The following is an 18,150-nucleotide window of genomic DNA, read 5'->3' on the forward strand; positions in this document are numbered from 1 at the left end:
ACCCATGCTAAGGCATCCCCCTCCAAATGCGAAACCATAAACGCCACCTTGGCCCGATCCGTGGGATACTGCAAAGGAAGGAGCTCAAAGTGAAGACTGCACTGGTTGAGAAATCCCCGACATTGTTTGGGATCTCCATTAAAGCGAGGGGGTTTAGCCAAACGGGGAGTGGGATGAGGAGCTAGAGCTAGTGAGGGAACGGACGCGGCAGCCTGGAGAGAAAGAAGGCGACTATCAACGGAAGCCATATACCCCAAAATATGGGACTGAGCGTCGCGCTGCTGTGCCTGTTCTTGTTGCAAACTGGCCAGCTGAGAGGCATTTCCCGGATCAGAGAACTGGAGAGCAGAGAGACGGGAGTCCATAGACTTCATGAAGGACATCATCCGAGACTGATTCTCCCGCAAGAAAACAAGCTCTTTCTGAGCCGCTGTGGCTCCAGCGGGATCCATGGCCTTTGCATACTATCAGGGCTGAGGTAGTGGACCCTCTGGGTCACGGCTTCAGAGCCCCCGAGGATGAGTGAACCAGATGAGGCCTCCCCCTATACAGTGAGAGTTTGGGACAGACCCAAGGAGGATGAAGTCGCAACTGCCAGAGCCAAAGGGACGACTGGTGATAGCCCAAATACACAATGAAGGACGGGGAAAAGACAGAGCTACAGAAGAGACTAGAATGGCAGGAGTACTGAACAGATGGCAGAAGCTAGGACAAAGTACTGACCGGTATAATGGAAGTACAGGCACGAGGGAACCAAGGAGACTCTAGACTGGCAGGAACGGCAAACACGCAGGACTGGTAAGACACGGCAGGAACACTGGACTGGCAGGAACACAGGACTGGCAGGAACACGGCAGGAACACAGGACTTGCAGGAACACGGCAGGAACACAGGACTGGCATGAACACAGGATTGGCAGGAACACGGCAGGAACACAGGACTGGCAGGAACAAGGCAGGAACACAGGACTGGCTAGGACACGGCAGGAGCACAGGACTGGCAGGAACACAGGACTGGTAGGAATACGGTAGGAACACAGACAGGCAGAGTCACAGATCAGGAAACGAGAAACGGAGCCTAGGAACCTAAGGTGACACTGGCATAAGACCAGTGAACGCAATAGATGCAAAGGCGTCAGAGCAGGGCAGATGCTGGGAAGAAGTACCCAACAGGCGCCGCCATATTGGAGGCGGAGCCGCCGGGTCACGACCTCCCAGAAGCCCTAGCGACGAGGGGACCACGTCTGCGCATGCGCGGACCGGCAAAGAGACGAGCGCCGGAGAAGCAGGAAGACAGAGAGCAGGAGGTAGCATCGGGAGCGCGCCGGCCGGACAGGTAAGTATATGATGGCGGCGTGACACTGTGTCCAACAGTTATTAGATATATGAAACTGAAATAGATAGCTGTTGCAAAAAAAACTATTTTTATAAAACACTAAGCTTAAGATTAATAGGGGTGCCCAAACTTTTTCATATAACTGTAATATAATTATTCTTAATGCTTCAGAAATTGCCATATATGTTCCTTTTATAGCATATGCAGAACTCAGGACCTGTCATGAGTTCTTGTAGAGTAAACTTAAAGGGATTGTCAACTACTTAGGGCATGTGAAATAAAAATAGCATATTCTTATCTACCGGAGCAGTGCTGTTTTAGATGGGCCACAGTTTAATTTAAGAAGGGGTTGTCTAAATAACGGCCAACCATTTTATCCGCTTCCTGACATTTGCTGTACATGGAGCTCAGAGGCTCAGCCCACTCCATTCGTGATCTGTTATAATTTTTTTCACATTTAAAAAAAATATAAAAAAGTACATGTTTTATATCACTGCTTCTGTAAAGTCCCATACATAAAACTAATCAACCTAATCCATAAATACCGTAAAGAGAAGAAATTGTAAAAATTTAGATTTTCTTTTCTCTAGGCCAAAAAAATGCAATGAGAAGTGATTAAAATGTATCTATCCCAAATGGGTGTCAATAAAAATATCAACTTGACCTGCAAAAAAAACATTCCCTCATACAGCTGTGAATATAAAAAATAATACCAACAAAAAACAATGAAAAAAAATCACAATTAAAAAAAAATGTTCAACACTAAAATAATAATAATAAAAAAATTAGAAAAGTTTGATATTGCCATAATCACACTGATCTGGAGAAACAGAATTCTAGTCCTTTTTTACAACACAATAAACTTCCTAAGAATAAAATCTAAGAAGTAATGTTGGAATTCTGGGGAGGGGTTACAATTTCACTGGACATGGATTATTTTTTTCCTGTCCTGTACTGATTTGGCTTTTTTCCTAAGTCATATTGCACGACTCGTTAAAGGGTTGATTGTGACTTGTAGGATCGCTACTTCCTACAGGTGGCGCTATAGAGTTTAAGTCCTCTTATTTTCAAAAGAGGCAATTTGCATTTTTTTTTTTTCCAGTTGTCATTCAATATTAGTCCTGTGGAAAAATAAAGTTATGACTCTTGTAAAAAAAGGAGGGGAAGAAACAAAAAAATATTGCATCATGAAGGGGTTAAAAAACACCTTCTTAGGCTAGGTTCACATTGCGTTATGGCTGTACGTTAAACGGACTGCGTTACACCGCGGTATAACGCGGTGTAACGTAGTCCGTTAACGCCGCCATTGAAAGCAATGTCGGACGCATCGCTAGCGCACACCCACAATGGGCGTGCGCTAGGCGATGTGCCGTCATGGAGTGACGGACCCAAGACGCGGGCTGCAGCGTTTCCCGGGTCCGTCACTGCTAGCACAGATTGAGCTAGCAGATGCTCCATCTGCGCTAGCGCTGTGCCAAAGTCAGCACTTGCATTAGCGCAGTCCGTTAGCGTATGCGCTGAACGGACTGCACTAACACAATGTGAACCTAGCCTTAGAAATTTTTTATTTGACATTTTACCAACACTAGAGGCTAAACTTACGGGCCTGCAGTTTACGTTTTCAAGCTCACATTTTGACCCGGTTTTGAATATTGCCACCACATTGCCTGTGCACCAGTCCTGTGGGGTAAGAACCAAGAGATAGGATGGGTTCTTATTCTTTATCCTTATGAGTTATCTCTGAGGTGCAATAGAAATGGATTAACTGGTATGGTATAACTCTTTCTTTTATTGTTTTCCCTTTTTATAGGTTAATTTACAGTAGATTTGCTGTTGAATTAATGAACATTTGATATATTTTCACTATATTTTTGTATGAACAATAGGAATGCTTACAAACATCAAGCTTAGTCCTGCTTATGGACATAATGCTCATCCTATCGTTCATGAAGTTCTGAACTGTCATTATGTTACCTTCTTACCATTCCTGAATTAATAGTCTGTCTGTGCATGGTGAATTTTGATATGACGCTTTCTTGCTACAAAAGATATTGTTTCTTTTCAAATCAGTCTCCAATTTTGTGATCCCTCCTCTCCATGTAACATTGCACGTCTTGGCACGTGCTCAAGTTAGTAAGATTAGAGTCTGCTGCTGGAATTTGATTTAGTCTCTGGTTTTGATTTCTAGAAAGATGATACCTCATAAGAGTGAGATGGGCTTAAATTTCATTCTTTTCTAGGCATATCATGTGTTGCATATTCTACAGTGGGCAACAGTTCAACAAGAATATTTTTTTCAGAAAGTAATGAGGCCATTAACATAAAATCTGTTTATTTTTAAACACGGCATATAAAATAGGTAACTGCATTTCTCAAAATTTGCATTAATATGATCAGAAAGGTGACTATTTCCCAGCCTTGTAAAGCAATGACCTCAATACAGTTCAGAAATGTAATTGGAATTGTGTGTCACGTTTATCACCAAGAAAATTCACGTATTGCAGCATGAATAGTCTGCATCAGTTCTGTCCCTTTGATGGAAATCATTTGTGCCAACACATTGGTTCCTTTCATTTAAAGGGTGTTCTTTACTTGTCATACCACATCTCGATCAGCACTAGCCTTAGAGGTTATGATGTGATGTTAAGGCCACTGGACGATAGTCTTGTAGGAAAGTTGGAAAAGTGGTCTTAGGAACCCACACTAGGCAGGTGGTCTTCCACAGTTCAGTTCTGGTACACCCTGTGATTGAAGGCTCCAGTTAAACAGGTGCTGGAAGACAGTACACAGTTGGTTTGCACACACTCTGAGGACACGTGGGCTGAGGCCATCGGGGCCAGCTGCTTTGCCAATAACTAGTCTACTAAACTGTTTTCTCACGTCGCTTTGGGAGATGGTGAAAGCAGGCAGTTTATCCCCCAATGTCAATGCTGCCGATCGTTTCCCAGCTCCGTCCCCCATTCCTGATGACGCTGTGCTTGTGTTGGTGAATCAGTTGAAAACCTCATTCATTTCATTATCCAAGGGCAGATCCACTTCCCCACGCTCCAGCTTTGCCTAAAACCCAGTTAGCTGTTTCATGCCCGACCACACCTCCAAGGAATTGTTGTGTGACAATTTATTTTCTAATTTAATTCGGAACACCTCACGGGCATTCTTAATTTTCCCCTTTAAATCTCTTAGTATCAATTTAAATTTCTTTGTATCCTTCATTTTAAATGCCAGTTTTTTCTTGTTTAGTAAGTGTTTCAATTCTTTTGTAATCCAAGGCTTGTTATTTGCATAACATCTAATATTTTTAGCTGGTACAACAGTGTGTTATTTATTAACTATTTTATGTGACCTACAGTAACTCACCGATTTAAAAATTAAAAGTTTGAAAATTGCAAAAATGCTTCAAAATTTCTGTTTTTGTTTTTTTTTATAAATGAATGCAAGTCATTTCAAATAAATTTTACCACTATAATGAAGTACAATATGTCACAAAAAAAACAATCTTAGAATCAGTGGGATCCATTGAAGTGTTCCAGAGTTACTACCTCATATAGTGACAGTGGTCAAAATTGTAAAAATTGGCCTGGTCTTGAAGGTGAAAACAGGTTTGAGGGTAAAGGGGTGTTCCAGTGAGGGCTAATTCTTAGTGATCATTGTATTAGGCCTAATCCTATCAACGTGATATAAACACTGTTTGGATTTGAGAGGTCATTGAAAGACTGCTCGTATGTGATTTGCATGCTTGATGTCACATGCTGCCAAGCACTAATATTGTTAGTGTACTGCATGCTACAGTGCCAGGAAAAATAGTCTTGGCCTGGAAAACCCCTTTCACCTGACTTATGTACAATGGAAAATGTTGTTTATCTGACTAAATTGTATAGTTTTACTTATAAAAGTGTATTTTGAGAGAGATTCTTAATTTGTTCAGTTTGGTAATTGTGCTTTAATTGTACTTTATATCATGTGCACATTGCTTTTGTGTATAGTCAGGTTTGTAGTAACACAGTAATTAGTATTGATTAAGAAAATTATGGAAGTTTCAGCGAGACAACCACATTTTCATATCGATGTTTATTTCAGAAAAATGCCTTTACTGATGACATGGGAATTGCCAATTGGAAGGAGCACATTTTCCTTTCTCACGGTGCACTGCTGGCTAAGAGCTGTCAATCGGCAATGGAACTAGCAAAGCATGATCCAGACGTCCAGTCCATGGCTTACCAATATGGAAAGCACATGTCTTTGAGCTATAAGGTACATTTACTGTAATACTCTTGGTATATATTAATATTATTATTTGTTACTAATATTAGTTTCACAATTTAGAAATATCTTGTTCCCAATGTCATAACTGGAGTCCTATGGGTGCCAGGGCAACATTTTGAGCTTGGCCCTTCCACCCTGACCTTCGAACACACTAGCATCTTGCTCAGCTGAGTGGCATCAGTACCATGGATTGTATTAGCACCCCGTAAAAAAATATAAATACAGTATATAAGTGTGACAAAAAAAACAGAGGACAAATAAGATAATGTTCTAATTAACACAGTCATATAATTCATAGAATGTTAGAGTTGGAAGGGACCTCCTGGGTCATCTGGTCCAATCCCCTGCTCAAAGCAGGATTCACTAAGTCATCCCAGATAGGTGTCTGTCCAGCCTCTGTTTGAAGACTTCCACTGAAGGAGAACTCACCACCTCTCGTGGCAGCCTGTTCCACTCACTGATCACCCTAACTGTCAAAAAGTTTTTTCTAATACCTAGTCTGTGTCTCCTCCCATTCAGTTTCATCCCATTGCTTCTAGTCTTTCCTTGTGCAAATGAGAATAAAGATGATCCTTCTACAATGTGACAGCCCTTGAGATATTTGTAGACAGCTATTAAGTCTCCTCTCAGTCTTCTTTTTGCAAGCTAAACATTCCCAAATTCTGTAAATATTCCTCATAGGACATGGTTTGCAGAACAGTCACCATTCTGGTTGCTCTTCTCTGAACTTACTCCAGTTTGTTGATGTCTTTTTTAAAATGTGCAAAAAATTGGACACAGTATTCCAGATGAGGTCTGACCAAAGAGGAGTAAGAGGGCAATAATGACTTCACGTGATCTGGACTGTATGCTTCTGTTAATACATCCCAGAATTCTATTTGCCCTTTTTGCTGCTGCATCACACTGTTAACTCATGTTCAGTCTGTGATCTATTAGTATACCCAAGTCTTTTTCACATGTGCTGTTGCTTAGCCCTATTCCTCCCATTCTGTAAATGCTTTTTTCACTTTTTTTACCCAGATGTAGTACTTTACATTTTTCTCTGTTAAAATCATTCTGTTAGTTGCTGCCCACTGCTCCAGTTTATTTATATCTTTTTTTTAATCCTCTCTCTCTTCTCTACTATTAGCTATCTCTCCTAGCTTTTTGTCGTCAGCAAATTTAATCAGTTTACCCTCAATTCCTTCATCTAAATCATTGATAAAGATGTTGAACAATACAGGGCCCAGGACAGAGCCCTGTGGTACCCCACTTAACAATTAACAAATAACAAATGTTATCCCCATACTATTACAGAATAAAACCCACTTGAACGTAATACCATATTCAGGGATGAATAATACTGCAATATCTTGACCCTAACATATATTACCACCACATAGTGTATGAATAATAAAACCACACTGATTATTAATAAAACCTGCAGTACTAACACTAATATTACCCCCATGCATTGACTGTATAGTGGATGATATTGGTATATGCAGCACAGGTAACTCTAAACACTCACCAGTGACATCTCCAATTGAAGTCATTATTTTCTCCTTTTCTTATTCACTAGACAGGATTCATCTCTGCAAAATGTTAGACATTTGTAGTTGATCTCCTTAAGAGTACCCTCCCCACAGTTTATTCCAATTCTACAATAACAATACCTCCCTATTGTTCCACAGTAACAGTATACCCATAAATAAAATATAATACAGTAATGATGCTCCCCTATGTGGCCCCGTACATTAGCAATGGCCCCCATACATTTATTAATGTTCCCCTATGTGCCCCCCCTTATATTGTCCCCCTTTTCTTTAATATTGGCCCATTTGTGGCCACTCATTTTGCCCATATGGTCTGTTCTCACAGTACTGTACTATTTAAAAGAAAAGAAACAACAACCGAATATCTTACCTGTCCCCGTCCTCATGTAGAGCATCTCTGTCCTCTTCCTCCATCTCCCAGCTTACTCCCTTCCCCACACTTACTGTATACATGCAGGTTTATTAGAGGCCTGCAGCTGCAGAGCACCACGGCGTCTTGGCGCCAAAGGTGCCATAATGACAAGATTCCTGAGCCTCCTCACAGGCCCACGTAACTTCATTATGTTGAAGTGCTCTGCATCTGCGGGTATCTGATAGGCCCGCAGCTGTAGAGTAAACACAGAGCAGGGAGCCTTTGGTTCTCTACTCCACATTAGTTGTCAACTGGAGTTTCATCTGAAAACACACCTTCAATTGAAAATACCACTAGTACCGATGGCCCCCCCCCCTCACCAAACGTCTCACACTGTATGACCATGGTCATTGCACCATTACTTGTTCTATAGATTAAATTTTAATGTAGGAGTCTGATGGGCTTTTGGTATTTGACAGTCACAGAAAAATGAAACAACACAATTTTCATTATTGTTCCATTTACACTATGTTCTAACAATATACTACAGTACTGTACAAAGGTTTGTGTTTAAAAAGGTCTGCAAAGTAAGAATACTTACAACTAAAAATGTTATTAGTTCAACAAAATGCAAAGTTAATGAGCAAACGAGAAATCTAAACCAAATTAATATGTTGTGTGACCACCCATTTGCTACAAAACCACATAAGAGAATTAATTGTTATAGGTACATTTGCACACATTTTTTTGAGCGAGCTCGACAGGAAGGTTGTTCCAAACAAGTTGCCGTACTAACACCAGATCCTCTATTGATGATTGCTTGTGTGAATCCATCTGTCTCTTCATGGAATCCCAGACAGAGTTGAGATCAGGCTGTGTGAGGGCTTTAGTATTATTTTATTATTATTATACATTTTTATAGCACCATTTATTCCATGGCGCTTTACATGTGAAAGGGGCACACATAGAGAACAACAATAAGCATGAGCAAAGCAAGGCACACACAAATACAGAAGGAGAGAGGACCCTGCCCGTGAGGGCTCACAGTCTACAGGGGATGGGTGAGAATACACTAGAAGAGAGTAGAGCTGGTCGTGCGGCAGCTCAGCAGACTAAGAATAAGGATCACTGCAGATTGTAGGCTTGTCAGAAGAGGTGGGCCTTCAGGTTCTTTTTGAAGGTTTCCGTGGTAGGGCGACAGTCTGATGCGTTGGGGTAGAGAGTTTCAGAGTATGGGGGAAGCACGGGAGAAGTCTTGGATGTGGTTGTGGGAAGAAGAGGGGAGTAGAGAAGGAGATCTTGTGAGGATCGAAGGTTGCATGTAGGTAACTCCGGGAGACCATGTCACAGATGTATGGCGGAGACAGGTTGTGGATGGCTTTGTATGTTATAGTTAGGGTTTTGAACTGGATCCTCTGGACAATAGGAACCAAGTGAAGGGCTTGGCACAGAGGAGAGGCTGGGGAATAACAGGGAGACAGGTGGATTAGTCGGTCAGCAGAGTGGATGGATTGGAGTGGTGCCAGAGTCCTAGAGGGTAGGCCAGAGAGTAGGAGGTTGCAGTAATCAAGGCGGGAGATGATAAGCGCATTCACTAGTGTTTTTGTGGTTTCATGATCAAGGAATGCACGGATCCGGGAAATATTTTTGAGTTTGAGTCGGCAGGAGGAGGCAAGGGCTTGGATATGAGGCTTGAAAGAGAGGGCAGTGTTGAGGATCACCCCGAGGCACCGAGCATGCGGGACTGGGGAAAGTGAGCAGCCATTGACGGCTAGGTCTGGTGGAGGGGCAGAGTGAGATGGGGGAAAGATGATGAATTCTGTTTTGTCCATGTTCAGTTTTAGAAAGTGAGCAGAAAAGAAAGCTGAAATAGCAGACAGACGTTGTGGGATTTTGGTCAGTAAGGACATGAGGTCTTGTCCAGATAGGTAGATCTGCGTGTCATCGGTGTAGACATGATACTGCAAACCGTGGAATTCTATGAGCTGTCCCAGGCTGAAGGTGTAGATGGAGAAGAGCAGGGGCCCTAGGACTGAGCCTTGGGGAACACTGACAGACAGGGCGCGAGGTGGTGTGGGAGAGGGAGACTCTGAATGTTCAGTCTGTTAGATATGACAAGATCCAGGATAGGGCCAAGTCTGTAATGCCAAGAGATGAGAGAATCTGTAGCAGGAGGGAATGGTCGACAGTGTCGAAGGCAGAACACAGGTCCAGGAGAAGAAGGAGAGAGTAGTGTCACTTGCTCTTGGCGGTTAGTTGGTCATTGGTGACTTTAGTTAGGGCAGTTTCAGTTGAGTGATGCTGTCGGATGCCAGATTGTAACCGGTCAAAGAGGGAGCAGGAGGAGAGGAAGGAGGACAGTTCAAGATGGACATGCTGTTCCAGTAGTTTTGAGGCATAAGGGAGAAGAGATATTGGGTGATAGCTAGACACAGAGGATGCGTCGAGGGAGGGCTTTTGAGGATGGGTGTGATCGAGGCATGCTTGAAGAAAGGGGAACACACCAGTTGTGAGTGAGAGGTTGAAGAGGTGTGTTAGGGTTGGGAGGAAGACTGTGGCAAGGTTGGGGATGAGGTGAGACGGGAGCGGGTCAAGCGTGCAAGTGGTGAGATGTGATCTTGACAGGAGGTTGGAGAGTTCATCTTCTGTCATCACTTACAGGATTCTGTCTTCCTCTTTACACTGAAGATGGTTGTTAGTAATATTGGCTGTATTCTTGGGGTCGTTGCCCTACTGCAGAATACATTTGGAGCCAATCCGACACCTCCCTGATCGTATTTCATGAGGGATAAGAATTCTCCTTTATTTCTCAGTACAGAGAATGCAGTGTATGCACTGGGGTTGGCCAATGAAACTTGGTGCAGCAGATGAAATCGTTATCATGCTTACGCCTCTTTAACAAAGGAAGATGTCCAGCAGTGCCTTCAATTCAGAACTGGCAGTAACCAGTTGGACACAGCTACACCTAACCACTTTCAACATGGAAAAGAGCACCCTGCCAATGACCTTCAAAAACTGCGTGCAAGTGTACCAAGAAGAACTGATGCTGTATTTGAACACAAAGAATGGTGTGACTAGTGATGAGAGAACATGCTCGGATAGGGTGTTATACGAATATACAAGCATGCTTGGGTGCTAACCGAGTGTCTTCTGTGTGCTCGAAAAATATGTTTGAGTCCCTGCACCTATATGTCCTGCGGTTGTTCAACAGCTGCAACACATGCAGTGATTGCCTAATAAACAGACCACCACTGCATGTGTTGCGATTGTCGAACAGCTGCGAGTCATACAGACGTAGGGACTCTGTTAGCATCTGAGCACATCGCTAATGATGATACCAAATATTGATCTGACTATATATTTCTCTTTTGTGCACTCAATTTGCATGTTGTTTACTTTACTTTTTAATATTCTAACTTTGCAGCAATTTTTACACACCTGCCTAAAACTTTTACACAGTACTGTATATTGCAGTGAGATTAATGCATAAGGTGGACTTTCCCATATACAGCTTGTATTTGCATTTATACTTCTGGAATAGTCTACTCTTCTAAAATAAATTCCTCCAAATACCCACTGGTATTGGCAGGCAGGTAATGTAGAAATTCAAGATCCCATCCTCCAAATAACGTGTAGTTCATACAAGGTAAAATATAAGTGGAGGAACTGAATTATCAGTTTGCTTTGGCCTTAAATGCAGAATTGCCTTTTTGGGTCAAATATGTAACTAAATCCCCTTCCTTTGAATGAAAAAACCATGAAGGAATTATTTGATTTAGGATTAGAGAGTTATTTCTGATGTAGGAACGACTAGACAGCGACTGCCTGTTTAGCTGTCCTCTTTAGTTAAGTAAATCATAAGATGTCGCCTATATTTACCCCACATGAAGGGGAATAGGCAAACACATATAACAATTTCAACAAGGTTATGTATAAAAATAATATATTTTATTAATTAAATTATTAATAGACAGATCAACAAATTATAATAAATTAGAAAGTGCCTCTTTTGTGAAGGACTGCATAATAAATATCCTCTCCTTACATCAACAATAGTGAATTGGTTCACAGGTTTTTATGTAAAATTCAAAAAAGTTGAAAAGCTCAACAGGCAATATATAAAGTGGTTATATAATGATAACCAGAATCATCAGAATATATTTGTAGTATAGCTTCTAGATATCCTCATATTAGAAAGTTCAAGTGCATGGAAGCAGGGATTTTAACTTATCCCCAAAATAAAAGCCAAATGGCCACTACTGTATGGAATATGAAGAGCTTACCCAATATTGCCAGGGACTGTAGGGATCCTATGAGCTGTAGCAGAGTCTATTTGTGCTTCCCTCAGCCCCTCATGGGCAATATGGCAATATTGGGTAAGGTCTCATTTTAGAACCTCACTTACAGGTATATACAGAGGATATAGGGGGGGGGGGGGTGTTACGCAGTATGTACAGGGGCTATATGGGGGCTCACACTTTGTATACTGAGGCTATGTGGGGCTCACATTGTATATACAGATGGTATGTGGGGCTCACACTGTATATACAGAGGCTTTGTGGGGCTCATACTGTATATATGGGAGGCTATGTGGGGCTCACACTGTATATATTGAAGTCTGTGGGGCTCACACTATATATTGAAGTCTATGTGGGACTCATACTGAATATATAGGAGGCTATTTGGGGCTCACACAGTCTATGGGAGGCTATATGAGGGCTCAAGCTTTATATGGGAGGCTATGTGGGGCACAAGCTGTTTATGGGAGCCTATGTGGGGGTTCATGCTGTATATAGGAGGCTATGTGGAGGTTGATACTGTATATAGGAGGCTATGTGTGGGCTTATGCGTTATTTGGACAAACAAGCCATAGAGAGATTTTGGTGACTGTAGTAATCATTTTTAGTATTGAAAGCAGTTAAAATAAAAGTAGCCACTCTCCTACTGTTTAAATCTGGATTTCATGTTAAATTTATTTATTTGTTGTTGGGTTTTTTTAGGTAAAAATTTGAATTTTTTGCACACTGGCCAGTTGGAATTTTGTTACTCACTCTTCCTGTCTTTTGAGGAAATGCACATGTATTTTAACAGCAATAGACTGACTTAAACCTTATCTTTTGCATTGAAGCATCTAATGAGTGTGTGCAAAGGGTCATTATAAAGGGACTGGAGTAGGGGGAGCTTTGACATATTAGTTGTGCACATATAGCTAGCTATGTACAGTTGAAACCAAAAGATTACATACACTATCTAAAAAGACACATATGCATGTTTTTCTCAATATTAGGTCAATTAGGATTAGCATAATTATTAATATTTGCCAAAGGCCAGAATAACGAGAAGGAATGTTTTAAGGTATTTTTATTACTTACTGCAAAGTCAAAAGTTTACATACATTTCATTAGTATTTGGTACTATTGCCCTTAAACTGAATGACTTGGGTTAAACGTTTGGGATATCCTTCCACGAGCTTCTCACTATAGTTGGTTGGAATTTGGGCTCAATCCTCCAGACAAAACTGGTGTAACTGATGCAGGTTTGTAGGTCGCCATGCTCGCACCTGCCTTGTCAACTTTGCCCTTAAATTTTCAATAGGATTGAGATCAGGGCTTTGTGATGGCCCCTTCAAAACATTAACTTTGTTATCCTTAAAGGGAACCTGTCACCCCCAAAATCAAGGGTGAGCTAAGCCCACCGGCATCAGGGGCTTATCTACAGCATTCTGTAATGCTGTAGATAAGCCCCCGATGTTACCTGAAAGATGAGAAAAAGAGGTTAGATTATACTCACCCAGGGGCGGTCCTATCTGGTGGGCATCGCGGTCCAGTCCGGCGCCTCCCATCTTCATAGGATGACGTCCTCTGATAGTCTTCACGCTGTGGCTCCGGCGCAGGCGTACTTTGTCTGCCCTGTTGAGGGCAGAGCAAAGTACTGCAGTGCGCAGGTGCCGGGAAAGGTCAGAGAGGCCCAGCGCCTGCGCACTGCAGTACTTTGCCGGAGCCGCAGCGTGAAGACCAGAAGAGGACGTCATCTAATGAAGATGGGAGGCGCCGGACCCGGACCGCCCCTGGGTGAGTATAATCTAACCTCTTTTTCTCATCTTTTAGGATACATTGGGGGCTTATCTACAGCATTACAGAATGCTGTAGATAAGCCCCTGATGCCGGTGGGCTTAGCTCATCCTTGATTTTGGGGGTGACAGGTTCCCTTTAACCCCTTTCTGTCATTAGACGTACTATTCCGTCCATGTGGGGTGGGCCCTACTTCCCAAGGACGGAATAGTACGTCATACGCGATCGGCCGCGCTCACGGGGGGAGCGCGGCCGATCGCGGCCGGGTGTCAGCTGACTATCGCAGCTGACATCCGGCACTATGTGCCAGGAGCGGTCACGGACCGCCCCCGGCACATTAACCCCCGGCACACCGCGATCAAACATGATCGCGGTGTGCCGGCGGTATAGGGAAGCATCGCGCAGGGAGGGGGCTCCCTGCGGGCTTCCCTGAGACCCCCGGAGCAACGCGATGTGATCGCGTTGCTCGGAGGGTCTCCTACCTCCCTCCTCGCCGCAGGTCCCGGATCCATGATGGCCGCGGCATCCGGGTCCTGCAGGGAGGGAGGTGGCTTACCGAGTGTCTGCTCAGAGCAGACACTTGGTAAGCCTGCAGCCCTGCACAGCAGATCGTCGATCTGACAGAGTGCTGTGCACACTGCCAGATCAATGATCTGTAATGCCCCCCCCGGGACAAAATAAAAAAGTTAAAAAAAAATGTCCACATGTGTAAAAAAAAAATTCCTAAATAAATAAATAAAAAAAAAATATTATTCCCATAAATACATTTCTTTATCTAAATAAAAAAAATCAAACAATAAAAGTACACATATTTAGTATCGCCACGTCCGTAACGACCCCACCTATAAAACTATATCACTAGTTAACCCCTTCAGTGAACACCGTAAAAAAAAAAAAAAAAAAAACGAGGCAAAAAACAACGCTTTATTCTCATACCGCCAAACAAAAAGTGGAATAACACGCGCTCAAAAAGACGGATATAAATAACCATGGTACCGCTGAAAACGTCATCTTGTCCCGCAAAAAACGAGCCGCCATACACCATCATGTGCGAAAAAATAAAAAAGTTATAGTCCTCAGAATAAAGCGATGCCAAAATAATTATTTTTTCTATAAAATAGTTTTTATCGTATAAAAGCGCCAAAACAAAAAAAAATTATATAAATGGGGTATCGCTGTAATCGTACTGACCCGAAGAATAAAACTGCTTTATCAATTTTACCAGACGCGGAACGGTATAAATGCCTCCCCCAAAAGAAATTCATGAATAGCTGGTTTTTGGTCATTCTGCCTCACAAAAATCGGAATAAAAAGCGATCAAAAAAATATCCCGTGCCCGAACATGTTACCAATAAAAACGTCAACTCGTCCCACAAAAAACAAGACCTCACATGACTCTGTGGTCTCAAATATGTAAAAATTATAGCTCTCAAAATGTGGTAACGCAAAAAATATTTTTTGCAATAAAAAGCGTCTTTCATGTGTGATGGCTGCCAATCATAAAAATCCTCTAAATAACCCGCTATAAAAGTAAATCAAACCCCCCTTCATCACCCGCTTAGTTAGGGAAAAATTAAAAAAATGTAAAAAATGTATTTATTTCCATTTTCCCATTAGGGTTAGGGCTAGGGTTAGGGTTAGGGCTAGAGTTGGGGCTAAAGTTAGGGTTAGGGTTTGGATTACATTTACGGTTGGGAATAGGGTTGGGATTAGGGTTAGGGGTGTGTCTGGGTTAGAGGTGTGGTTAGGGTTACCGTTGGGATTAGGGTTAGGGGTGTGTTTGGATTAGGGTTTCAGTTATAATTGGGGGGTTTCCACTGTTTAGGCACATCAGGGGCTCTCCAAACGTGACATGGCGTCCGATTTCAATTCCAGCCAATTCTGCGTTGAAAAAGTAAAACAGTGCTTCTTCCCTTCCAAGCTCTCCCGTGCGCCCAAACAGGGGTTTACCCCAACATATGGGGTATCAGCGTACTCGGAACACATTGGAGAACAACTTTTGGGGTCCAATTTCTCCTGTTACCCTTGGGAAAATACAAAACTAGGGGCTAAAAAATAATTTTTGTGGAAAAAAAAAAAAAATTTTATTTGCATGGATCTGCGTTATAAACTGTAGTGAAACACTTGGGGGTTCAAAGCTCTCACAACACATCTAGATGAGTTCCTTAGGGGTTCTACTTTCCAAAATGGTGTCACTTGTGGGGGGTTTCTACTGTTTAGGTACATTAGAGGCTCTGCAAACGCAATGTGACGCCTGCAGACCATTCCATCTAAGTCTGCGTTCCAAATGGCGCTCCTTCCTTTCCGAGCTCTCCCATGCACCCAAACGGTCTTTCCCCCCCACATATGGGGTATCAGCGTACTCAAGACAAATTGGACAACAACTTTTGGGGTCCAATTTCTCCTGTTACCATTGGGAAAATACAAAACTGGGGGCTAAAAAATAATTTTTTGGGGAAATTTTTTATTTTTTTTATCTTCACGGCTCTGCGTTCTAAACTGTAGTGAAACGCTTGGGGGTTCAAAGTTCTCACAACACAACTAGATAAGTTCCTTGGGGGGTCTAGTTTCCAATATTGGGTCACTTGTGGGGGGTTTATACTGTTTAGGTACATTAGGGGCTCTGCAAACGCAATGTGACGCCTGTAGACCAATCCATCTAAGTCTGCATTGCAAATGATGATCCTTCCCTTCCGAGCTCTGCCATGCGCTCAAACGGTGGTTCCCCCCCAGATATCAGGTATCAGCGTACTCAGGACAAATTGGACAACAATATATAGGGTCCAATTTCTCCTGTTACCCTTGGAAAAATACAAAACTGGGGGCTAAAAAATAATTTTTGTGGAAAAAAAATATTTTTTATTTGCACGGCTCTGCGTTATAAACTGTAGTGAAACACTTGGGGGTTCAAAGCTCTCACAACACATCTAGATGAGTTCCTTAGGGGGTCTACTTTCCAAAATGGTGTCACTTGTGGGGGGGTTTTACTGTTTAGGTACATTAGGGGCTCTGCAAACGCAATGTGATGCCTGCAGACCATTCCATCTAAGTCTGCATTCCAAATGGCGCTCCATCCCTTCCGAGCCCTCCCATGCGCCCAAACGGTGGTTCCCCCCCACATATGGGGTATCAGCGTACTCAGGACAAATTGGACAACAACTATTGGGGTCCAATTTCTCCTGTTACCCTTGGGAAAATACAAAACTGGGGGCTAAAAAATAATTTTTGTGGGAAAAAAATTTTGTTTTATTTTTACGGCTCTGCATTATAAACTTCTGTGAAGCACTTGGTGGGTCAAAGTGCTCACCACAGCTCTAGATAAGTTCCTTAGGGGGTCTACTTTCCAAAATGGTGTCACTTGTGGGGGGGCTTCAATGTTTAGGCACATCAGTGGCTCTCCAAACGCAACATGGCGTCCCATCTCAATTCCTGTCAATTTTGCAGTGAAAAGTCAAACGGCGCTTCTTCCCTTCCGAGCTCTCCCATGCGCCCAAACAGTGGTTTACCCCCACATATGGGGTATCAGCGTACTCAGGACAAATTGTACAACAACTTTTGGGGTCCAATTTCTTCTCTTACCCTTGGGAAAATAAAAAATTGGGGGCGAAAAGATCATTTTTGTGAAAAAATATGATTTTTTATTTTTACGGTTCTGCATTATAAACTTCTGTGAAGCACTTGGTGGGTCAAAGTGCTCACCACACATCTAGATAAGTTCCTTAGGGGGTCTACTTTCCAAAATGGTGTCACTTGTGGGGGGTTTCAATGTTTAGGCACATCAGTGGCTCTCCAAACGCAACATGGCGTCCCATCTCAATTCCTGTCAATTTTGCAGTGAAAAGTCAAACGGCGCTCCTTCCCTTCCGAGCTCTCCCATGCGCCCAAACAGTGGTTTACCCCCACATATGGGGTATCAGCGTACTCAGGACAAATTGTACAACAACTTTTGGGGTCCAATTTCTTCTCTTACCCTTGGGAAAATAAAAAATTGGGGGCGAAAAGATCATTTTTGTGAAAAAATATGATTTTTTATTTTTACGGTTCTGCATTATAAACTTCTGTGAAGCACTTGGTGGGTCAAAGTGCTCACCACACATCTAGATAAGTTCCTTAGGGGGTCTACTTTCCAAAATGGTGTCACTTGTGGGGGGTTTCAATGTTTAGGCACATCAGTGGCTCTCCAAACGCAACATGGCGTCCCATCTCAATTCCAGTCAATTTTGCATTGAAAAGTCAAATGGCGCTCCTTCGCTTCCGAGCTCTGTCATGCGCCCAAACAGTGGTTTACCCCCACATATGGGGTATCAGCGTACTCAGGACAAATTGTAGAACAACTTTTGGGGTCCATTTTTTCCTGTTACCCTTGGTAAAATAAAACAAATTGGAGCTGAAGTAAATTTTGTGTGAAAAAAAGTTAAATGTTCATTTTTATTTAAACATTCCAAAAATTCCTGTGAAACACCTGAAGGGTTAATAAACTTCTTGAATGTGGTTTTGAGCAGCTTGAGGGGTGCAGTTTTTAGAATGGTGTCACACTTGGTTATTTTCTATCATATAGACCCCTCAAAATGACTTCAAATGAGATGTGGTCCCT

General features: G+C 42.5%; 1 protein-coding gene across 3 annotated transcripts in view; it reads left to right on the forward strand.

Annotated features, from left to right (window-relative positions):
• The window catches only part of PDSS2 (decaprenyl diphosphate synthase subunit 2), a 392,099-nt gene that overhangs the window by 330,367 nt on the left and 43,582 nt on the right, over positions 1 to 18,150 (forward strand). For all 3 annotated transcript variants that reach the window (XM_077289618.1, XM_077289619.1, XM_077289621.1), the window contains exon 6: positions 5,413 to 5,586. In XM_077289618.1, the coding sequence (XP_077145733.1) occupies positions 5,413 to 5,586 (174 nt within the window). The remainder of the gene's footprint in view (positions 1 to 5,412; positions 5,587 to 18,150) is intronic.

This window comes from Ranitomeya variabilis, chromosome 2 (genome assembly GCF_051348905.1).
Source record: "Ranitomeya variabilis isolate aRanVar5 chromosome 2, aRanVar5.hap1, whole genome shotgun sequence".
Classification (NCBI taxonomy): domain Eukaryota; kingdom Metazoa; phylum Chordata; class Amphibia; order Anura; family Dendrobatidae; genus Ranitomeya; species Ranitomeya variabilis.